The 25,437-nt window shown below is 35.7% G+C and overlaps 1 protein-coding gene and 1 long non-coding RNA gene across 5 annotated transcripts; one reads left to right on the top strand and one right to left on the bottom strand.

The window, feature by feature from the left end:
- The first annotated feature begins 2,397 nt into the window (after positions 1–2,397).
- Positions 2,398–7,391, top strand: LOC100806036 (uncharacterized). Of its 2 annotated transcripts, XM_006597832.4 has the most exons (9): positions 2,398–2,757; positions 2,845–2,985; positions 3,483–3,710; positions 4,555–4,762; positions 5,201–5,337; positions 5,462–5,527; positions 5,656–5,736; positions 6,722–6,788; positions 6,871–7,391. In XM_006597832.4, the coding sequence occupies exons 1-9, from the start codon at positions 2,483–2,485 to the stop codon at positions 7,168–7,170; spliced, it is 1,503 nt and encodes a 500-aa protein (XP_006597895.1). In that variant the 5' UTR covers positions 2,398–2,482; the 3' UTR covers positions 7,171–7,391. The 2 variants fall into 2 exon arrangements, with proteins under 2 accessions (XP_006597895.1, XP_006597896.1); XM_006597833.4 differs by lacking the exon at positions 5,462–5,527 and having other exon boundaries at positions 2,400–2,757.
- Positions 7,392–9,235: 1,844 nt separating this feature from the next.
- Positions 9,236–25,303, bottom strand: LOC112999566 (uncharacterized). Of its 3 annotated transcripts, XR_005888868.1 has the most exons (5): positions 25,019–25,303; positions 24,712–24,893; positions 24,278–24,613; positions 10,335–10,442; positions 9,236–9,627 (listed from the first exon to the last, which is right to left on the bottom strand). It is a non-coding gene; the product is annotated as an uncharacterized lncRNA (long non-coding RNA). The 3 variants fall into 3 exon arrangements; XR_005888867.1 differs by having other exon boundaries at positions 24,278–24,893; XR_005888866.1 differs by lacking the exons at positions 9,236–9,627; positions 10,335–10,442 and adding an exon at positions 23,511–23,896 and having other exon boundaries at positions 24,796–24,893.
- Positions 25,304–25,437: the final 134 nt, after the last annotated feature.

Raw genomic sequence — 25,437 nt, 5'->3', positions numbered from 1 at the left:
TTTGATGAAATTCATTTAATATGTCATTAAGAATAGCACAACTTCATCAATCTTAACACATCTTCACAACACAAAACATTCTAAAGTAGATTGCTTCTTAAAAGAAAAGTGAAGAAACAACTACTAGTGTATTAGTGTTTTGTCCAAGGTTAGACTCTATGATGTATTCAGTCTTTCATTTTGATGTTCCTCATGAGTTCTTCACATGGACAGTTTTGGCTTTCAACTTGGTTGCATCTTCCGATGTAATTAGCAATCACTTTCTGATGTGCCCTTAGTATGTGTGGAAACATATTGAAAATGATATGTAGTCAACTTCAGTCTTCTCACGTGCCTTTTGTATGTGTGGCAACATGTGGAAGAACTGATGTTGTCCTTGAGGTGCATTCTAAACTCCATTTTGAAGTTCGGTCTTTAGAGTCAAGTTCTTCATCATTATGATGTAACTCTGATACAACTTCATTTTGATGCTCTCATTGTAGTCTTTGATGTGTCTTTTATGTAAGGCCTTGTTGTCTTGTACTTTGCCAATGCTAAGCACTCAAAGGGAAGCATTCTTCATCATGTAGATGAATTTCATGGAATCTTTTGAGTTCTTCACTCTTGATAGATGCTCTGAGACAATCTTTCTGAGCACCTCAGAATGCATGAACATATTTGCTTCTTAATAAGTTTAGCATTAAAACACTTGAGGATAATATTAGTCATCACATAAAACCTATCATCCTTTCAATTTACATTGCTAATGGTTTATCATAATTAAAATCAGAAATGTGGATTCAACAATTATGTTTCACTATGCTTAGGTTAAATACTATGCTTAATGTATTAATCCTGTTGTGATTTTACATATTTTAAACTTATTCTTAGTAAATATTACTCAAGTAATCATTTTAATAAAGATATTCACATTAAAGATAAAATTATAACATCAATTGGATACAATCAAACAAAATTCAAGTAAAAATTATCACACTCTTTGACAATTATCTATGCATATTTTCATAGTTGGGTTAATAACATTAAGTAAATAATATAAATTAAATATATGGTTCAATTTTTTATGTATGTTTATGCACATCTTAAATAATATGTTTGATGTATTAATTCTGATGTTTTTTTGCATATTTTAAATTTATCTTTTGTAAATGTTGTTCAATTCTTTATTTCCATTAAATAAATAAAAAATCACATTTAAAATAAATTAAATAAAAATTATCATATTTTTTTTACAGACATTATGCTCATTTTTACAATTAAATAAACAAATTAAATTCAAATAAAAATATTCAACCTCCCCGTTTACCTAAAAAAATCTAGTGCATTTAGTAACAGGTTTGATAAAGTCGGTAGAGTAGATGAAGATTGGGCAGAGTAGATGAAGATTTTAAGTTTCAGTTTTAAAATTAATTAAATTCGAAACTGAAACTAAACACTCATATTAAATATCAAGTTGTACATTAACAATTAACAAATTATAAGAACACTAATACCTAAAAAAAATTCTAAGAACTTTTATTAACGTATAGTCATTTTTTTTTAAAAAAAGTTATCTTAATAATCTACACTTTAAATATATCTTAAAATAACCATAATTATATTTACTAATTTATTCATTTTAAAAAAACTATAAAAAAATTCAACTACATGTAAATTAATAATCCACTAATTTGGTAAAACACTACATAGATTAGAGTAATGATGGTATATAAATATTCTCTTATTCTAAACACTTTATTAATATCTCTTAATTTTCTCTATTTTTGTTTTTGTCACATTATAAATCGTATTATATTTATATATATTTTTTCTCTTTTTCTTCTCTTCCTGAGGAAAGTTTGATAGAAGATAAGTTTTTTATTTTTCGGAAATCATACGTTAGAAATAACATTCTTAGGAAAAAATATTTTTTGAGAATGTTTTTTTAATAAGTTTTCAACAAAACTTTTCCATAGGGTGGGGAAAATCTTATTTTTTTTAAGTTTAGTTTTTTTTATTATAGTAAAAATATCATCCTATTTTTTATTAAATTATATAATATGAAATAATTAAAATAATCAATAAAATTATGCGTAATTCTCTGATTCTAGGAAATTTATTTAAAAGTTTTCAATAATTAATGAAACAAATTTTATTCATTTTCAGAAAATATAATTCCCATAATTTATGATATACATGAATCATGACGATGGACATGAAAAAATTTATCTTCTATATCCCCTATGTATCTTATAGCACAATGGGTATTCATCCAACATTTTTCAATAAAATATAACCTTTGACATGTCATTCATTAAGGAGTGTGCAAAATGGCTAGCACCCGAAACCACACACGTGTCACATATTACGCCACCCTCAAGGAGAAACGCCAATTAATGATACTATTACTACTCACTCTACTTTCGCATCTTTATTCCCTTTCTGTTCACTCTTTGAAATTACTTCCCCCCAGCCCACACTCCTCCATTATCCCTCCGCCGCCATGTCCCCGTCCTCCGAACACCACGGCGGAAACCATCGCTTTCCCGGGGAAGAAATCAACGGCTTCGGCAATGGCCAAGCGGAAATGTCCGCTCCTTCCACGGCCTCCTCGTCGGCGGTGCGCTGCATCGTCGACTCAATTCCGTCGAAGGAGCGGGAGAAGCTCCGGAGAATCCTCGTCGCCTCGGCGAAGGGTTTCTCAATCGGAGCCGGCCTCAAGGGAGGCCTCGCTCTCTTCGCGATCTTGGCGCGATTGACGCGCAAAAAGCCGCCAAGGTAAGAAAAAAATATAAAAAAATTAAAATGGCTTTGTTTTAAGTGCTTTATCTCGTTTACTATAACTGGCGTGATTCGTTCGTTTAGGAAGGGAATTGTGGTTTCGAACGGCGAAGCGATTGTGGCGGCTCTGAAGGAAACGCTGAGATACGGTTTGTTTCTCGGAACCTTCGCCGGAACGTTCGTGTCCACCGACGAGGTTATCGGTGCTCTCGCAGGTCATCGCAGGCATGTTCTCTTTCTCTGTTGCTAAAATGCGCATAACACTCTGTAACGATATAGGTCTCGTAGAAGTTAGAATTGATTCAAAACTCGGTGTTTCGAATCTTGCATGTTAGTGGCTGTTAATTGTGATTTGAGTCGCATAATTGAATTATGCTCTGTTTGTATAAAGTTTTTAATAAGCGTTAACTTGTTGTGGAAGAAAATAAAAAGTAAAACGAATTGAGTTTTCTGTAAGTTAAAATCATGTTATGTCCATTTTCTTTTTAGAAAAATTAGATGAGAGAATTTTTTTTATAAAAGTTGAAGTGGATAAATTAGTTTTAATTTATGGAAAAATTTTAATTTGTTTTTTCTTCTTTTATAAGTACTTATTGATTATTGATAAGTTATTCCAAACACGGTCTTAGTTAGTGTCTTGTGATTTAGAGTTGTTGTTGTTGTTTAGTTTTATGGACTAGAAATGGTGGTGGTGATTGGGATTTTGTGTTGTGGTTGTTCAGGACAGCAAAGTGGAGGGCTCTGGTTGCCGGGGCGGTTGCAGGGTTGTCCATGCTTCTAACGGGGTTAGAAGATCAGCATACGAGTTTGGCCATTTACATTCTCATGCGTGCAGCTGTTTTGGCGTCTCGTTGTGGGATTAAGAGCAAACGATTTGGGAAAATCTGCAAGCCTCTCACGTGGAAGCATGGTGACATTTTCCTCATGTGTCTATCCTCCTCACAAATATTGTATGTGATCATGTTACTCACCCTTTCTCTCTCTCTCTTGGTAATTTTTACTGAGGAAATTGTTATATTGTTACTTTTTTTTTTATATGATTGTCGCCCCCTCCCCCCGCCCCTTGTTTTTTAGCTTAGCATCTCTTTTGAATAAGTTATTTTTTCCTTCAATTTTTATGGCCAGGTCTTGTGATTTTATAAACATAGCTTTATCTGATTTGATGGCCTCATACAGTTTAAGGTTGTTGGATGATGTGGATCCTGGTTGTTTTGTTCAGTTCATGGATAAAGCATGCCTGTACTTGATATAAATAGCTACCAACTGTGATGCATTGTTACATGAAAATGCTTATATGTGCACTCCAGGAAAACCAACTGTGTGAGTAAATTTTTGTGATTGCATATATATGTTTGCTCAATGCTTGTTACTGACTACATAATACAATGTGGTCCTATAGCAGTATGGTCAATAAAATGCTATTGGATAAATAGTAAGCTTATATGGAAAGGAAGAGAAAAGAAATCATACTGATAAACCTGTTGCCCACCTCAATTTTTTTCTTGATAACCCTTTAGATTTACCTCATGACAAATGTTGCATTAATTTTGATATAGAAAGAGAACTTTGGATGCCAATTAAATTGTTGAATATATGTCTCATTTACAGCCATGATAGTGTCCACACAGGTTCACCCTTGATAGTTTCTTTTTTCGGCTATCTTTCTGGGACTGAGACACTTTATGTCCTTCTTCCCTCTCCCTCTTGCCTTTCAATAATAATTAGAATAATCTTTTCTTTCTTTTTGTTTTTTCAAAGAAGGATGAATGATAATGGAGAATATTTTGGTTTCAGGTCTGCTTATATATTAAAGCAAGACAGTTTGCCAGCTTCATATAAATCCTTTCTCAATAAACATGGTGGAAAGGATCTAGTTATCTTACAAGGTGTAAAAGATATAGCTAGTGGCAAGCCTTTCACTAATTTGGGTGCAATAGAGAAATACTACAAGACCATGGGTGTCAATGTGAAATTAGACCCAAATATGAAAGTCCCATGCTCGGTATGAAATAAGGATTTATGTGATTGTTTTCCTTTTATTCGCCATCAATAGTTGTAATTAACCTATAGGAAATAAATAGTAAACTTGGTTATTGAACACCATGTTCATTATAAAATTTGGAAGCTGAATTTGTTTGCACCATAACTGTAACATCAATTTTTTCATTGTAATTGAATTTTAGGAATTGTGGCTTTTATCTTATGACAAATGCTAACTCATTTGATTAGGGAATTTAATTAATGTCTAGACTTTGATCGAAGACCTATCAAAACTATGCATTAAGTTTAATCTAACTTGTGATATTGAGCTGTGTATTCTGCAATCTCAGTTTGAAACATGTCATCTAGATCTGTTCAATAGTTAATTTTGCAAGCCAGGATATAAAAATTGTGATTTCTGTCCCTTCTTCTGGCTTCTAAAATCAATGGTATTTTGCAGATTGTACATGGGAATCAATCATGCAGCGGACACATCCTTTCGTTTCTCGTTCAAGCTTACCAAAGAGCACTACCTGTTTATCTTCCAGTTTACCTAATACCTGCACTTATAGTTCATAGAAAAGGACTTTTAAAAAGGTGATCATCCAATAGGAATGCATAGCAACCAGTTTACACTTCACCTGATCCTATGTGGGACTTTTACAAAATACATGTTATATCAGGATTTAATTTCTTTGTAAACCTTGATCAATGTTATCAGTGGCACATATGCTGGTTTTGTCATGAAAAGGGCTTCCTTGGAGGCTTGGACAATTAATTATTCCATGTAATATTTCACCAAACACTCAACTTTAGCACAATATAATCATACTGCGTCATATAGTCATGACATATTCAATTTGAAATTATATTGTTTTTGATCTTATTGCCCATTATCAAAGTGCTTATGTGCAGGCCTTACACAATATTAGCCAAGGGTCTTTTTGGCACTGCAAGATCAAGCTTGTTTCTGTCTGTGTATTGTGCTTCTGCCTGGTTAGCATCAAAAACTTGTTTCATGCACTACTATATTGTTACTGCTAAATTTGCTAGATTTTGCGTTGTTCGATATTTCCGACTGTGTTAAAAAAATGAACATGCTACCTGTACCTGTGTGGGATATGAGGGTCAATATGCTCAAATAAAAATTTCAGTTCAAATAAAAGACTTTGTAAGTAGTTCTTTTTATAAAAAAAAAAAAAGAAAGAAAAAAAAGCAGCTTCAGATATATAATGGTTAAACAGATACTGGTATCCAATTAATGTAACGGTTTCTTTTTCATCTTTATTTAAAAGATTTTCTATCATTGCTATATACCAGCTTGGCAGCTTCAATTTAAGTTATATGGTTTTCTTGAGAGAGGAAATGAGAACACCTGATTTTAAAAGTTACTGGTATCCAATTAATGTAACAATTTCTCCTTCTTATGTTCTATAATCTTTGTCTTTGCTCTTAGACAAGTAATGTAAAAGTAAACAATGCTGTTTCTTCATCAAACGGCTCATGATCTGATACCATAATATGAACCATCTATTCATTTGCTGATAACCCAACTATAATATGAACCATCTTCTCATTTGCTGTTCCTTGAACTAACTTTTAGGGTTGAGTTAGGTCTAGATCCATTTCTAATATTGTAGTAAATCTTCTATAACCCAGTGATCTTAAATGTTCATCCTTGCTGCCACATTTCTCTAATAAAAAATTGAATTTCAGCTTAGGTAGGTGGGCCTCTTTATTATCCATGATTCAAACCCTAAGGCCTTTTACATGAGGGTGTGTGTTAGAGATGTAATGTAAAACCATTCATGAGTTTTACTTAATAGTTCAAGCTTTTTGCAGTAAATGGCTCATGAGATATTCCTTTGCTAGCCTTTCTTCCTCTTATTCTTTGCAACACCTCATTGTTACTTTGACAGCATGAATTTTGTAGAAACTTGAAACTGACATGTATGACGTGGATGCATCTATTCTTCTTCAGGATGTGGACGTGCTTTCTTTTCAGGATTTTGAAAAGATGTAACATTCCAATGGTGGCCATGGGAACGGTATGTTGTTACTAACTGCATCCATTTGTTTTTATGTATCAACAATTTTGTTATAGATGCTGAACTTTGCATTATGGTGCAGTTCCCAACTGGCCTTGCATTGGCCATTGAGAAGAAAAGCAGGCGAATAGAAATATCATTATACTGCCTTGCCCGGGCTATCGAGAGTTTCTTCACATGCATAGCGGATGCAGGATATCTGCCACAATCAAGAAGGATCAAGAGAGCTGATGTTGTGGTTTTCAGCTTGTCAACAGCCATCATAATGCATTGTTATGCAGAGGAGAGGGAAGTGTTTAGATCCAAATACTTAAATGTCCTTGATTGGGTATTTGGTGTACCTCCTCCTCCTTGTGAAACCCCACGATGCAAAGATGGGTAGGCACAAGTGCTAGCCCAGAAGGGTGGGTATTTTATCTTGAAAAATTGCCCTTGACTTGGTAGTTTATACATGATTTTTTACCTTCTCAAATTCATTGGTGGCCTTGAACCTGAATTTTGCACCAGGAAACACACTTTCTAACGCATTATTTCCAGCACATTTTTTTTATTGGTTGTAATTCATGCGTTTCTAAATAATCAATGAAATTCTTTAAATAGAAACCCATATCATTTAATGGAACTTAGGTGATATTTACTCAATAATAGTAGTGTATTGGAAAGACTGCGTTGGAAAATACGCTTTCCATTTTAAAATATATGAAGTTTTAATATATTTTTTTTCATATTAAGTGATGTTAAGAGTTTAAGTAAAGCATTGAATATTTTATTCCATTTCTTACTTAAATAGATAATATAGTGAAATTAGTCCTAGGATAAAGAATTAGATAATACAGTAAGAATGATTTACTAATATTGTTCAACTCATCAAGTTATTTAGTATTTAAAATGTTTATGAAAAATCTTAAGCATAACTTATTTTAAAATGGAGAGTATGTTGATAACGTGTTTACGCGGTACATCAAATCGGATCCTCGTCATTTAGCAGCGACGTCTTGCAGCTTATGCGTTATTTAGGTTATTTTACATGGCTTTTGGTGGTTTAACATGTTTCTCTTATTATGTATTGAGTTGAGAACTAGAAGGATTATTTGAACAAGTAGGAGCTTATAGAAGGGTGGGCATAAACTCAGTTCCATTCTTTTTTAATTTTTTATTTCAAAATTGTAAATGTGGATTATTTTTTTTAGAGAAATCATAATATTATAATTTAGGTTTAATTTTATTATTCTTATTCTTAGTTGGTTTGTTTAATTTGATTTTGCAAGTTTTTTCTAAGTTAGTTATGTAATTTTATTTTTAAAATTATGTAAATTTAATTCTTGTATCAAATTTTTCTTCCATCCTAATTCTAAAATTCTCATTTTCCTCTATCCACATATTTGTAAGATGTGATAATTTAAAGTGGAAAAAATGGGATTTTTTATTTTTTAGTGAAATGTTTAATCAATTTAATTAACTTAAAATTATGAAGATTGAGTAAAACAAGGTTTTAAGTATACAAAAAATCAAATATGGAATCAAATTTGTTTAATTTTAAAAATAGGATTTGATTTACTTAAATGAGGAATTAAAATCAAAGATAAATTATTATACTGATTGTCTATTAATAAAGTTCTTACATTGTGTAGCAGAATTTGAATCTTATGTTCTTATGAGATATGAGTTAAATTTTTCTCAACTGAATCAATCTTTATTAACCTAATGGATATTGTTAAAGTTGTGTTTCTGCATATAATATCTGATAAAAGCATATTGAAAAAACAAATAGTAAATACTCACAAGTGGAGGTGCGAGATACTGTTTTAATTGTCTGGTGAATTTTTTTTTTTCTTTCAACTTTTCAAAGCTTTAAAATTTTTACTTTCTCTTTTAATATTATGTATAAATTAAAAATATTTTTGAATTATTCAGAAGAAAGATTATTAATCTATAAAAGGTAAAAATAACTAACTTTAGTAGTTAGAAGATAAAAAGGCTTATAAAAATTAAAAGAGAAATGATAAGTAAACATTTTTTTTATCTCATTAGATAAATAATTAATAAGTTAAATTAATCTTTAAATATCTATAGTTTTGATAGAACTTTAATTAAGTCTCTATCATTTGAGTGTTTTTCATTAAGTACTTCTAATTTTAAAATTTAGTAACTAAGTCCCCAAAAGACTAAAGTTGTCGACAGTGCAATAAAACTTCTATCAAGTGTTATTGATAGTTTTTTCCTATCTCCAAAAGAAATACATGTATTTGTCTTCAAATCCCTGAATCTGTGTATTATGGTTTTATGGTGAAAATGGAAATCATATAAAGGCTTTTTCTTTTTTTTTTTTTAACCTTCGTGTTCGGGTATGTGCCAAGTCTTATTTATCATTTACTGTCCTTGGTATTCTATTTTCGAGAGGCAATCAATGGCATGTTTGTCTTACCCATGGAATATGAGACCGACCATTAACAAGAGCATTCTCCTTTAAATAAAACATGCAAGTTACATACTAATTAAAATTAATGCTAGAATGTGTTGGCACGTTCTACATGGTCAATAACCATTCATATCATGCGTGCTTAACACAAAATAGTCTTAGTTTTTTTGGTAGAGAACCCTATAAAGGTGGTCCACCGTAGCCTCCACCATTGACTATAACTACAACTTTCTTTTTATATAAGATGAAGACATTAGAACCATCATTCAAGTCAAACTCCAGCTTCGGTTACTTGCCACTCTACAATATGCATAATATGGATGGTTTCCAACTGCAATGGCCCCTACAGAATAGTACAGTTCACTCGATTGATCCTCGGGAATGGCTATGGATTTTAACAACCAGGAGATGGTGCACAACCTTCATGCACAAAAAAGAAAGACATTTAGTACTCCTAAAATCACAACTCTTAAGTAAAAAATCTCTAGGTAATATCTTGCCACCAGATTCTGAAAACAATAATTATTTTTTCCTTTTCTGTCATGTGGGGTTGAGGAAGTAAAGGTAGGGGAGCACTTGTCTCGCCTAGATATTTTTATGACTTACAAGAATAAAAATTTATGACATGGAGGCACACTTACTATACGAGGTAATGTATGGATCAATATTCAAAAGAATTCCAGAGTCAAGGGAAATTGCCACATCTTAAGCAATTCTATATGTTTCAGCAAGTGGTAAAGAAGGTGGTGCTGAAGGATTAATATTAAAAAATCTAGATGATAGCAGCATAAGACCAAAACTTTCATTTTTAAAATATATATCTAACCCTGTAAATTTACAATGCAGATTGACAATAGTAATGTGCATTACTTTTTCTTTAAAATTACTACAATCATTTATTGGACTAAGGTCATATTCCTTACTAATAACAATGCATGCATACTAGTATCTTCCTTGGTAGTATTGAGTATGCTTGCATAGTATTGCCTTTTGAGTAATCATTACATGTAGTTGTTTGTTTAAGAACATAGAAGGTCCATAAGAACTCATGTTAATAACTTGAATGTCTTAACCAATTAAATTATTATAATATAAAACAATACACCTTCTAAATTGTACGTCCATACCAAAATTTGAAATCGGGACACATCTGGGTTGACGCGGCGAATGTGGTGTCGCAGACCTTACACATTGGCTTTGAGGATGAGCTTTGTTGAGAGGACAGACAGAGGAACCTGCAAAACAAAGAACTACGATGATTAAGTAAAAATATGAATGAGGAGAAATAAGTAAGTATATGCTTATGAGAGAAAATATGCTTAAGCTCGAAGGGTGAGTGAATGAGATGTGTAGAGGGTTCGATGGAACCTAGTATTTATAAGAGTGGAGCGTGACTGTTAGGGATAAATACTAGTTTGTCGATGAGTAGTCTTGACAGGCAGAGGGTGACGAGTTTGTCGAGCCCCCAAGTGTGGACGAGTGTTGTCCGATGTTGGGTGTGGTAACCTCAACGAGTGTGAGTGAATTGCAAGTCGATGTGGCTTGTCAAGCCCCGAGCCTGGACAAGTATTGGCTGCCTACTTTTGTCAAGTTGTTCATGATGGACATGTCTTTGGTGTGTCAGGTAAGGTAAGTCGTCAAATTTGGCAACTCTACCCTTTTTCTGACCGTTAGAGAGTGCATTGACGACAGGGCGTAACATCTGCTTGTTGTTGCAACCGTGTGCGGCGCACACACAGTACTCTTGCATACGTGTCATTCGTAGAGTGGGCACGTATTGGAGTAGTGGTCTTGCGTGGGTGGGGGAGCGTCGTGGTGTGAAATGGAGTGGACGTTTGATTTTGGGTCACTGTTCACTCTCGGATCTTCTTTTTGTTTCCTTGCTTTCTCACCTTCTTGCTTTTGTGCTTTCTCTTTCTTCTTTGTTCAATCTCTTAAGGTACTTCATCTTACAAAATGTCTTCCTTTTTGTCTGATTCTACCATCGGTATGGGTGGCAGTGATTCTAGGGACTCGATTGACTAGCTCATAATGGATCGAGAGGTCATCTCGATAGGTGGTTCCTGGTCAGAGGATACTTCTCGAGGTGCCTCCGACAGTGAGCTCTCCTCTTCGGAGAGGGTGAGGTCCTCACACTAGTGGGGGCACTATTCCTCTTCACAGGAAGGCACGACCTTCCACTACTGTCGGGGAGCTTATCCCGGTTACTGTGATACTCCCCCCTTATGCTTCTGGGGTGTGAGGAGAGGTAGTGGCAGTGGAGATGTTAGGGCATCTCCCTGTGTGCGATGTAGCCGAAGTGTTGGGTCGCTGTCGTCTACCCCTTCCGTCACTGGCTATGAGTGGGTGAGGGATGACGTTTTGAAGTACAAGTTCTCTTTCACCTCGGCGGTGAGTGTCGCTATGCTTCAACGCCAGGTGAAACTGGCAAATCTTGAGGACTCCTACAATTTGGTCATTCAGGCTTGTGAGAGTGATGTCTTCTTGTTCTTGAGGGCGACACCTAGTCACATGGTTATCAAACTTTTGAGTTAACTCGTTAACTCTTACGAGTTTACGAGTCCACTTGTCCTTTGCAAGTTGACTCTTAAGTAAACTCTTTTTTTAGTAGACTCTGGGTAAACTCTATAAACTTTTAGTAAACTCGGTAGACTCTCGAGTTTACCACGGAGTCAAGAGTTAGCAAGTAAAAAAATTAGACCAAAATGTAAGTCATTTTTTATTATTTTTTGTCAGTTTAGCATTCAACATATCTTCATTTACAGTGTTATTCTCAAATACAAAATTCTCATCTTTAATAATAGCAAACTCTTGTTCTCTAATAACATCAAATCCTTGATGAGAATGACCTACCACTACTATAACCTCTACAAGTTATTGTCTAGTAGTGATGTATTATTACTAGACTTGGTTACTTAAATATTTTGAACTTTATGATTTACTATTTTGCTTTATTATATTGTTGAAATGTTTAATTAGTATGTTATTTATAGATATTTTGTTATTTTTTTTATATGAAGTAGACTCTTACGAGTCTACAAGTCGAATCTATGAAACTCTCACGAGTTTGCGTAAACTCTCGAGTTTGATAACCTTGCCTGGTCATCCCCCCTTCTTCTTTATGTACAAATGTCTGTTTCAAGTCTTGGGTCTCATTCTCCCCTTGACCGCATTCCAGTGTGCTTTGCTTTATCACTTGAATGTGGCCCTTTCTCAACTCCACCCAAACAGTTGGGCAATAGTGATGGCCTTTGAAATTCTATGCCCTTTCTTCAACATCCAGCCTAGTGTGTCGGTCTTGTTTTTCTTTCAAAGGAAATTATTTGGCAAGATTGGATGAGTCTCCTTGAACAACGTGTCCAATAAGCTATTTGAGTTTGATTCAAACATCTTTTTGCCATTTTAAGGAATATTTTTTCAAGGTCTTAGCTACTGGTGTTGTGGCTGATGGTATGCCACTGATGTTCAACAGGGACAAGGAGCCTTGCTTCCTATTCTATTGGCAGTCAGACCCTACCAGGTTCAAGTCATATGACAAGGATCTGCTGACCCTTGTGGAGAGGGCTGACAAAACAATTTTGGAGTAACTGCTGGCCTTGCTAGATGTGTGGTTCATTTTGTTTCTTCCTTCAGTGAGTGATCCCTTCACTGCCTTGGATGGTAAAGTGCCTAACCTTGTGCTCGTTTATGTCTGAGGCCAGTGTCAGCCAATGACTAACACTTGCTTGGGTTGTTGTTGTTGCTTGTTTTGCAGGTATTATGAGTGATGTCACAACTTACCCTTCGACGAGGGTGCGAAAAGGCCAAATTAGATGGGCCAAAGCGTTTGTCTCCAAGGGAGAAAACGAGCAGAGTCGCCACCAACGTTTATTTGAGGAAAACGCTAGAAAAAACAAAAAAATGTCTGCGAGTTTTAAAAATAAGGGTTCGGGAGTTGTTTATGTATAGGGAAGGTATTAGCACTGACGACAACCTTCAATTGAGTTTGCAAAACATGACTTCAAAATTGTGTATTTTCCCTTTTTATATTTCTTATTTATGGGGGTCGACAAGGGTCTTGCCCTTGCTCCTACGTATCCTCCGGTGCGATGAGAAATTCAAACCAACATAGTTCTTTAAGTCTGAATGTTTGTTGTGTTACATTATTTTTATGTTTTTTGAAAGATTGATTTTAATTACGAACAAAAGTCGTTTAAGGCGTTGGACCTTCAAACAATGTTTTAAGCTTTCAAAAGCAGAGAGAATCGTTAAGGCGTTGGACCTTGAAATGATTTCTTGATTTTGTTTATTAACCTTCAATTTGTTGTTTAAAGAGAACTTGCGGCACTAATGATCGGTTACAACTTACTTTACAAGAGAAAAGTGATTACCGATGATAGGAGAAGGAGATGAACACTGACCGGATAAAGAACGAAGAACGAAGAACGATTACAGTCGCAATTTGGTAGCTCCTCGGCCTTGTCTTTCTCTTCTTTCTTCTTCTTCTCTCTGATTGCTCTCAATGCTAGACCTCAGAACCCTCCTCTCAACCCCTCTTTACCCTTATTTATAGCAAAACAAGGCATTTGGGGTCATGACAGCTCGCCCAGGCGAGCTGGTCACTTCACCATGAAGTTATTTGGTGGCCCAAGCGAGCCAGAGGCATGCCTGGGCGAGCCAGGGTTCAGAAAAAGACTTAAAATGACCTTTTTGCCCTCCCCTTTGGGTATTTTTGCATCCTTGATCAAAACATTGGATGATCATCTGTTTCGCACTGTAACTAGCATTTAACACCGCAAGTCAACTAGCAAGGATCAGAAGATCAACAAACGATAGTCCCTGGACGAAATTAAGGTATGACAGTTGCCCCTCTTTACTGATCTTTTATTGGAAATAAAAGAGAAGTAAAGATAAGGACACTAATTTCGTTCGAGCGATCTTGCGATTCGACTGGGCAACTAGCGAATCAAGGAAGTGAAATTGAGAAAAACATGAGGACATTGAAGTTCTGTAGAGTGGAAGATATCTGAAGTTCATTTTTCTTTTTCTCTTTTTTTTTATATATTTTTTCATAGCATAGAAACAGAGAACATCGAGTCTTACGAATCACAAAGACAAGGACATTGAGTCCTATAAAAGACAAAAGACGTTAAAGTCTTTGAAATGTAAATGAACATATTGTCGTCTTTTGAAAGCATAACTAATTGAAGACATTGAAGTCTTTTGAAATGTAAATGAAGGCATTGTTGTCTTTTGAAAGCGTAAATGGCTGAAGACATTGAAGTCTTTTGAAAAGTAAATGAAGACATTGTCGTCTTGACAAAAGACATTGAAGTCTTTAGAATGTAAAGAAGACTGTGATATTCTTGACGAAAGACATTGAAGTCTTTAGAATGTAAAGAAGACTATGATAGTCTTGACAAAAAGACATTGAAGTCTTTGAAAAGTAAATGAAGACATTATCGTCTTGACAAAAAACATTGAAGTCTTTAGAATGTAAAGAAGACTGTGATAGTCTTGACAAAAGACATTGAAGTCTTTGAAAAGTAAAGGAGCAGATGACCTTGATTGTCTCTGCAAGACAACAAACTATAATAGTCTTTGAAATGATAATTGTGAGGACTTTGAGTCCCCTGAAAGATAAAAGACGAGGACTTTGAGTCCTATGAAAGATAAAAGTGAAGATTTTGAGTCTTAAGAAAGATAAAGGCGAGGACTTTGAGTCCTATGAATGATAAAAGCGATGACTTTGAGTCCTATGAAACAAGCCAATAAGTACTAGTACCAAAGGGCTCAACCTTATGAGAAAGCAAGAGGTTGAATCTTTGAGAGGGCCTCTCATCCTCAAAAGATAGGACATTAGATTTAGGAAATCGGTATATACAGAGAAGTCTATGCACTTATGAACATGATTTTTGGGATGCAGATGCATGCAACCTTCATCTTGAAATGCTAGTAATGCAAAATGGTTTTGAACCATGAAAATTGTGTAATGCTCATGACATTCTTTCCTATTTTTTATTTTGATTTTATTTTTTTTCTTCTTTTTTCCCTTTTTTTGTGGAAAATACAGATTGACTGTCTTTTTCTAAAAGATGTGATAACTCATGCAACCTCACCCTATCTTTTGCAAATCTCTTTGGGACTGGCTCAGAGTGTATGTTTTGTGTGATTTAGTCACTTGAAAATTTTGGAATGATGGCATGGGAGCCGTATGACATTAAATCAATTAACCGAAATATTGATCCTAGGGTTTTCCCCTTTTCTTTTAAAAACTTCGATTATTCTGCACAGCAAGAAAAACATAATTCTTTGGGATCGATCGTGCATCCCCTTGAAGGATAGCAATGAATTGTCACACTTTGGTATGTGACCAAGTGAAACTTTCCTGATTTAAGGTCATAGAGTGATACCAAGGGTCTGTCGATCCCACTAAAACTTGATGACATGGGCTGATCACGAAAGAATTTATAACGAAGCTACCCTTGGATTCGAAAGGAATCCCAAAGGAGTCTACATGAGAGACTAACATCAGATGTACCCTACTATCACAATTGTCTTTGGGCATTTTCCACAAGCCCTTGGTTGAATGAGTTTTCTTCTCAAATGTGCAAGTGTGAAAACTTGAGGATTCTCTCTTTTTTTTCCATATATTTTTCAACAATCATAAGCGTGTGCGGGTTTCATTTCAGAATCCCAACTTAAAAGAAACATTAGTCATTCCTTGATCCACATGGGCTTTATTAGGCTTGTAACGTGGTCAGGGGTAAGAGGGATATGAAAAAAAGGATTAGAGAGGCTCAAAGAGTGTTTGATGGTTATATTGAGTAAGAACCTTGAGAGTCTTGCTTGTATTTTATTCATTTCAACTTTTGAGTTGGGCTCTACTCCTTTTGTCTTATACATTAATCTTTTATTGCACTTTTGTGCCTTTCTTGCAAAATTTGGAGATCTTTTGTTTCCCCCTTTTTCTCACTCGCCTTTGGCGGATTTTGTTTTCTTCATTGTTGCCTAACTTCATGCATATGTTCTTTGCATTGCTCTTCCCGCTGGTTTAGCAATGGTTCCCACTCAGGGTTTCTATTTTGCTTTTGCTGTTTTTTTTTTATTGTTTTTAGAAAACAAGTATGCTTTGGCTCGGAAGTGGTAGCAATGGATAAACTAGTGTTTGGGATGTTGAAATATGGCTATGTGTCATTTCAAATCTTGACTTATATCCTTTTGTAGTTTGGATTTTGGGGACAAAACCTTAACAACATGCCCCTGATTTTTTTCTTTTTCCTTTTATTTTTATTTTTTATTACCCTAATTTTTGCATAGGCCGCTCTTTCGGGTTCTCGACCTATCGGGTAAGAACTTCTAATTTGCCCCTAGGTTCGCTCGAGGCTCATGCACGATGTCTCTCATTGGCCTAGTGTAGCTTGGGCAAACAAACCATCGGCTTACATTCACATTCCAATAAAAGTTAAATAAGCAAAGATGTAATTGAGAGAATGAGAGACATCAAATTTATCCATATTATTAGCATTATGACTGTTGTTTATAGTAATTTCATAAACTTGAAAATCCTAATGAGTCATTAGAGACATCTAAAAACAACTTTCACATTGCCCCAAGCATCATACACAGTATTGCTTGACAACATCAAAATTCATGAGCGATTATCCTCCTCAAATTTTAGCTAGCTCGCATCAATTAGACTTTGCACCTTATGTTTCAGGGTCATACAATGATCAATAGAATGCCCCGAAACTCCTCCATGATAAGCACATGTTACATTCAAGTCGTATCCTCAGAAAAATGAAGGTTGAGGAACCTTGGCTGGGGTCATGGCTACCATTGCATTATTGAGTAGATATGGGAGTAAGTTAGCATACGACACCGAAATTGAGGTGAATTCTACAAGCTTCTTTTCTAGAAAATTCCTTCCCCTGTTGGTATTTTGGTTTGTGTTAAGGGTGATGTTTGGTATTGGATGTGCGGCAGGCGGGATTTGTGGCTAATTTAGGTGTGGCCTTTGTGGATGATTGAGTGTTCTTGGTTGATAGGGTGGTGGGTAATGAGAAGGGCTGATATTGGCAGAGTATTGATATTGTTGAGCTGGTGGGAAATTTTGCCATGTAGGAACGACAATCATAGCATAGGTTCCTCCCTTTTTCTCATTCTCTCCATTGGCCCCAGGCTTCCCATTCATCAAAGCAGGATAATCAAGTTTTCCTCTTCTCAGACCCACTTCGATCCTTTCGTCAGCGAAAACTAAATCGGCAAAGCTTGAAGGCGTGTAATCCACCAACTTCTCATAATAGAACACTGATAATGTGTCTACTATCATTGTTTTCATCTCCTTCTCCATCATTGGGGGCATTACTTGAGCTGCTAGATCCCTCTACCTTTGGGCGTATTCTTTGAACGACTCATGCTTCTTCTTGCACAAGTTATGTAGTTGCATTCTATTCGAAGCCATATCAGAATTGTACTGATACTGCCTAATGAAGGAAACCATTAGGTCCTTCCAAGAATGGACTCGGGAAGGTTCTAGATTAGCATACCAGGTGACGGTTGCCCCAGTAAGATTTTCCTGGAAGAAATGCATCAACAATTTTTCATTTTTCGAGTATGACCCCATTTTCTTGTTGTAGATCTTCAGGTGATTCTTGGGGCAAGTAGTCCCTTTGTACTTATCGAAATCTAGCACCTTAAACTTCGGAGGGATGATGACATCGGGTACAAGGCACAACTCTGCCATGTCAGCAAAAGCATGACCTCCGCCTCCTTCAATGGCCCTCAGCCTTTCCTCTATATGATTGAATTTTTCCCTTTCCACCATGGCAAGAGGGACTATTCCCATTACAAAAGGCAAGGGTTGTGGTTGTGGGAGGTACTGAGGGCCCTCCAAACTTTTTGGTAAGGGTACGCCACAAAATGCCTGCCCCTCAGTGAAATATTCGAGGCAAGGCTCGGAGTCGACTAGATTGTGGTCTCGAGATGCTTCATGTGTCTCCCCTATGGGTTGAGAGACATGCGCATGATCATATTGAGGGTGTTGGCTCTCAATGGGCATAGATGCAGAGTTGTTGTCATCCTCATTGGGAGTGTGTGCCACATTGAGTGGCGTATAGTTGGGAGGCAAGCCGTATTGTGGGAAGGAATGCTTGTTTTGAACCTGCACAAAATGGGGGCCGCCCATACTTCTTAACAGTTTGCCTCCTTGACCTACCATATCCGAGGCAGGATGATTTACTTGATTGAGGCCCGATAGGTGAGTCGGGTCTACCTCAATGGCGACACTCGTAGTGGTGACCACAGCCGCATTGCCCTCCATGATTTTCTTCATGCTCAACACGACCTCCATCATGGCGGCCATTTGGTCTTTCATGGCTGCCATTTGGTCTTTCATGGCTTCCATGTCAGCCTTCATCTGGTCTTGCACCTCCTCTACTTCACTCATTACTCTAGCTCTGGCACGTGTTTGGTAAGGGCACCGTAAAGTGCATTCTTTCCTTTTGATTACAATAATTACAGTTCTGATTTCAAGGAAAGAATGTAATGAGTAATGCCACCAATGTGAAAAGAAAAAAAAAGCATGGATGTATGTGAATGATGCATTGTTGAAGTGCTGTGAATTTTACATAGGACATAAAGTCGAATCAATTTAGATTTTCATTAAAACAACATGGTTCATCACATATTGTCAAAGTGAAACTAGAAATAAAACATGGACGTCACGAGTCCTTGATTTTTTTGTAAATCATTTATCTCAATCATGTGTTGGTATAGACAAAGAAGCGATGTAACTGGATCCATCTTCTGCCCCAACTTTTGCAAGTTGGTTACTTCCATACTTGACCTTGACTTGATGAACCTTTCCTTAAAAACATGTGCTTGGTTCAACCCCATAATCCAAGGAATAGAAATTTTGATCGCCAATACTTCGACAACATATCATAGAGATGAATGACTTGGGCACACCTATGCTATGCATGACACATGTAATTATGAGATTGACATGAGATGTTCGAAGAACCACCATTTCCTAGTTAACCATGCATTAGGTACCATGTTCACATGATTTTCAATCATTTTCCTAGAAAAGTGGGTGTATAATCCCAACATGGTTGGTTTATAGCCATCATTATGGTACCCAACACATGTAACTAAGAATATGGTGTAAACTTTCATCCTTAATTTTGACTTTCTTCTTGTTCTTTTTGTTCTTGTTTTTCTTTTTCATTTCTTTTTTTTTTTTTTGCAAAGGAAAATGCAAGGATCATGCATGCAAACTGTGGAAACATAATGCGTGCAGTTGGTGGAACAAAAGCATGCTAAATGAAGGTATATGACAATGCAATGACTTATGCAAATGCAATGTATGAATATGACAAATGCTAAATGCAGGAATGATGTGTCCATTAAGATGCCATGAAGAGATGCATGATGCAATCAAGGAACAAGCCAGGGTAAATTTGCTATGTGCCCCTAATTCAGGAATCTAATGGAAAGGATCCAAAAGTCCCTTTCTAGTGACAACTCCCAAGGGTGTTTTCATGTAACTTTACTGGCTTCTAGAGATATCATCCTCTTAGGCAATACACTGTGGCGATAGGGACTATCAGCGATAATGCATCACTAAAAGTGGAAAACTCTAGACGAGGCTTCACTGTTATCAAGCAAGTCGGAGACCCAGCATGACCACAGATTGACCTTTACTCCTTATGGCTCACATAGACGTAGGTATAGGGCATAATATCTCAATGTGTGCGAGGTGTAGGTGTCATGTGTGCGTAGAAAAAATATTCCTAACTATGAATGTAATCGATAGACAAACACACACCAAACACAACAACATAGCAAAAGTTATATACAAAATATGGACAAAACAAAAGATAAAAGGGAAAAAGGAAAATAAATAAAGAAGAAGTCATGATAAAAACATTGCACACTGATCAAATGACTTAACTCTCTAACGGTCCCCAATCGAGTCACCAACTATCGCAACCTACCATTCGGCGAGGGTGCGAAAAGGCCAAATAAGATGGGCCAAAGCGTTTGTCTCAAAGGGAGAAAACGAGTGGAGTCGTCACCAACATTTATTTGAGGAAAATGCTAGAAAAAACCAAAAAAAAAGGTCTACGAGCTTTAAAAATGAAAGTTCGGGAGTTGTTTATGCATGGGAAAGGTATTAGCACCCCACGCATCTGTCACAAGGGATAGAAACCTTCAATCGAGTGTGCAAAACATGACTTTAAAATTGTGTATTTTCCCTTTTTATATTTCTTATTTTTTGTGGTCGACAAGGTTGTTGCCCTTGCTCCTACGTATCCTCCGGTGCGATGAGGAATTCAAACTTACGTAGTTCTTTAAGTCTGAATGTTTGTTGTGTTACATTATTTTTATGTTTTACATATGAACAGAGGCAGTAGTATTTCTAATAATGGACTTGACAAAAGAATTCAAAAGATTTGAGAAGACATAGAGGCCATCTTGGCTAAGAGCACCTCTAAGAAGGATGGAACCATCAACCTAAGATTTAACAACACAATGAGATGAGTGAAACTCAAAAAAGACATTATTATCTTTGGCATACTAACTCGCACTAACTAAGTTCTTAGTTATGTCAAGAACACGCAATAGATTATTTAGAGTTAATTTAACATTAAAGGCAAAAGGAGAATTAAAAACTGTTGAACTAGTGGAAATAATAGGCAAACCTTGACCATTTCCAAAGAAAACATGCTCATTGCCCGAGGTTGGAATTTCATTCATCAAGTTCTAAGGAGATACAGTGACATGATGAGTTGCCCCAAAGTCAATGTACCAATTCTGTGATTGTTGAGTAGGATTAGCATTGGCTAAGTAGGCCTAAGGAGCTTGTGCATTTTGTTGTGACTGAGAGTTATTGTCCTGGTCTTTAGAATTAGACCTTTGATAAGAGTAGTTTTTGTGCTGATTCCAAGACTGGTCTTGATTATACTGATGAGCTACATAATTTGGATTAAACTTGTGATAGCAATCAATTGCATTGTGGCCAAACTTGTAGCAGACTTGACATTGTATTTTATACCTATCAGTATTTCCATAATTTCCAGCATTTCCATAATTCTTGTGGTCACCATTTTCAAAATTCTTGTTCTCATTATTTCCATAGTTTCTATTATCATTGTTACCATAATTTTTGTCTCCTCTATACCCATAGCCAGACCTGTCACCTCCTCCTTAGTAATTAGAGGATCTGCCTCTATCATTGTGTTGAGTAAATTGCACTTGAGGTGGTGAATCTAAATCAATATCCTTTATCTTTGCTGTTTGAGCTCGAGTTAAATTCAGTCCAGGAGCAATAGCATTTTCTCTTAACTTTTCAAGCCTTTTTCTCTTGAGCCAAAAGAAGAGCTTGGACCTCCTCAAATTCAAACTAATCAATCTTGTTGCTAATTGCAGTAACTAGTGATTCATACTCAATTGGCAGACCTTCAAGAATAACATCTATTTGTTCCTGAATAGAAATAGTTTGTCCAATAGCTAGTAAAGAATCAACAATTGTCTTTATACGAGTGAGAAATTCACCTATGGAGTGTTCACCTTTTCTGGTATTCCTAAGTTCCATGTGAAGGTATCTGGATTTTTCTTTTGTCTTAGCATGAAAGTGATTATCTATATTTTCCCATACTTGATGTGCATGAACACAACCAACAACTTTTGACAAAATTGCCTCAGATAAGGACGACTGAAGCCAAACAAGTAATGACTGGTCTTGATATTCCCATGCTGCATAAGCTGGATTTTCTTTATCCATGTCTGCATATTCTTGTGTAAGATTCTTTGGAGGAATAAGAGGACTGACAACAGAATGTTGAAGACGGTGAACCTTTAGAATTGGTTCAATTTATTGTTTCCAAAGAAAAAAGTTATCATCTATAAGTTTAGTCGTAACATGATATGCAAAATTATTGACAACACCCGAGGAATTAAATGGACCTCTAGTCACTGGAACAACATTGAACGGTGATGACGACATAACAAATACAGGAGGCGAAATCGAACAAAAACAAGAAAACACAACCATGAACCTGATATGGAGATTACGAGAAACAAAACTTTAACACTTCAACGCTGAGATCATGATGCAAAAGGAAATCATGATCAATGAAGAAACAAAATTGCAAACCAAAAACCACATCTGAACAGATTAAAAAATTGACCAAAGAAGACACAACCATCGAAAAGCCAAACAAAATGAAAAATCAAGGATTTGCTTGAATCACATGAACAAAAATAACGAACTTAATAGAATACATTGGCGCAAGAAAAAAAATAGGATCAAACTACCATTGAAGGCTTTAGGAAGCTTTGGATACCATGAAGAAATTCATATCAGTGAAAGAGAAAGAGATAAAACTGAAAGCTAAGAAACTGTTATTGTATTATGAAATTGATCAGCTACAACTAAATGCTTAGCAGTGTATTTATAAAAAATTCTAACTACATAACAATTAGTCTAACTAACTAATTGTTATGCTATGTTAGCAATGACTCGACTGCTAACTAACTAACTGTCTATGTAACTGACTAACTGTTATGCTAAGTCAACAATGACTCAGCTACTAACTAACTAATTGTCTATATGTATTATTTAGTTAGGCTTTAACCTTGTCATTTTTCATTTCTTCATGAATGTCATCAGGATCCCACAACCGACCGTGGCTTCCATTTTTGCTAGACTCTCGACAAACAACCGTTCGTTCTTTTTCTTGTAAACTATCATGCATAGCTATAAATTTATCTTTAGAGAAAGTTATAAGAGCTTTATCTTTCAGCCTTTCTAACTCAATAAAGACTGAATCTACACTTTCACTTATATTAAGATTTTAGATGTCCACCAAAGAAAAATGCAAGATCTAGAAAAATTTGTTGCTCTTTGGGATCTAGATCATCATAACTCAGTTTCGTTCTATCATAAACTTCTTGAAAAGGTATTTTTTCAAGCTGGTCTAACTCATTTCCACATACTTCCTAATTTTTTGCACGAAGAAGATGAGTCAACTCATAACTAATGGAATGCCTTTGGCGTAATTAACCATCGCTTTTGATAGGTTGTCATACTCCCTTTGATCATGACATTGGTTAAAGGCATTCAAATTGAAAAGTTCAAGTGCTTGATTGAAACTGAATTCTCTAAGTAGGTATATCTCATCAGCTTTGTTAGCTTCAAGAATTTGCTTATCTCTAGTTGTTACAATGATTCTACTATCTGATCCAAAATTATCAAGAGTTCTCAGTAATTTTTCTAGGTGATTTGAATCATTCACATCATCAAGAACAATAAGAACTTTCATTCGACCAATTCTAACAATATCATTGGGCAACGAATTTGGTGTGTCAATTTTAACAACATTTCCTAGTAGTTCTGAAAAAACTTTTTCCTTCAAAGAAATTATCCCATGTTTCCTTGATTGTTCTCTTTCATTAGCTAAAAATAAACAATCATCATATTCAGACCGTAGTTTAATGAATACTTTTTCCGCAAGGATTGTCTTGCCAATACCTCCCATACCCCATAATCCAGTAAGACAGATGTCTTGGTTCTTTGTGTATCAGCAATTCCACATCTGTAATTTTTTTGTCAATTCCAACCAGTCCTTTCAAGTTAACCAGGGGTTTATGCAGCCTCATCAGCACAACATCGATAATTTCTTTAACCAACTCAGCATCAGTTCTGGATAACACACACAAAGAGAGAGAAAGTGTGTGTTAAAACTAATGTGTCTTTTATTTTGTGGGAGGGGGGGCTTCATTTTTTCCTTCTTAGTGGGATTCCTTTAGAGATCACGAATAAATAATAAGGGCCTTGTTAGATGTATCTAGAAATCTGAAAACAAGTACCATTTAGAAATTGAATATGTTTAAATGTATTACATGGTTGTAACTAAACCACTAAATTTAATGGACAACAAAATCAGAATTCTAGCATAGTGGCAATGACTAATAAGCGTATATTTTGACATATGCAATGTGATGTATTAGTTTAAGCAACCACGTGACAAAATGCATATAACTATATAACAACTAGAAAATATTAAGGGAAAAAGGAGCTTACCGATTTGACGACACAATCCCGGATACCTTAGCAGTTTTCTTCTAAGCATATCTCTCCAGAGTTGCACTACGTTGGTCTCATATTTTCTTCCATGCTCAGCAAATGCATTTATCTAACTCTCAAGTTGATGTCCTATATCTGCGGGTTCCATTTTGCAGAAAACAGGGATTACAGTCTGTCCATATTTATCTCTGCATTCAAGTATTGTCACGAGTTCTTCTAAGCACAAACGTGAAGATGCATAGTCCGGTCAGAATATGATCAACGAAATGAATGATTCTTCCATTGCTCTAACAAGTGATGGCGATATTTCTTTCCCCTTCTCAAGCTTATCATCTACAAAAGCATATATTTTCATGTCAAAAGCCTCAACCAAATGGCTAAGAAACCCGTTGCGGATGTCCTTGCCCCTAAAGCTAACAAAAATATCATACTTTATTTGAGTAGTAGTGTTGTTGTTTGACATGGTTTTTTCCTCTACACCCTTCAGTTTTGAAAATAACCAAGAAAAACAGTACCCAGAGAAATACGATATGGTGTTGGATCGGAACAAGTGCACACAGGATCTGTCTGTCTCTAGTCTCTACACTGAAATATGTATGAGCTACAAGGTAAACTGCAAAGAAAAAGAAAGTTAGAAATGAAGTGAAAAAATCAGAGTTTATAAAACAAAAAACTTGATATCTACAACAACTTGAAATGCTGAGGAAGGAAGAGGATGTGATATGAGAAATACAATACCAGCTTCTTCCTTTTCTTTGGCCAAAAATTAATAATGGGTTGTAGTCCATATGGATCTGTGATAATTTTGATTGATTTGTTCATCTTATCATGAGTAGTTGCACTGCACATAGTAGGGTTCGGTCCTAACACTCTTCTTTCTTAAATTTTTATGGGACCGAGTCAAACAGCATGCTTTTGGATTATACTGTGTGCACTTTACACCCGTATTTTACAACAGAACTGTCATTTGACATTGTCAGCATAGATAGGTGCTTATTGCAAATGTGTGAATTGTACATTGCTATTTACATCCCTTCCTTCCCTCCCCTAAGCAAAAAGATTAATATTGATACTTTGTAGCCAAAATTTCACACAAGATGAGTCAAGAGATGGTTACGACAAAGTAGAATACAAAAAGATACTATACTACGCGGCTC

The sequence above is a fragment of the Glycine max genome, chromosome 15, assembly GCF_000004515.6.
Source record: "Glycine max cultivar Williams 82 chromosome 15, Glycine_max_v4.0, whole genome shotgun sequence".
Taxonomy (NCBI): domain Eukaryota; kingdom Viridiplantae; phylum Streptophyta; class Magnoliopsida; order Fabales; family Fabaceae; genus Glycine; species Glycine max.
Note: the sequence above shows the minus strand (reverse complement) of the source record. Positions and strands in the feature narration are given on the sequence as shown.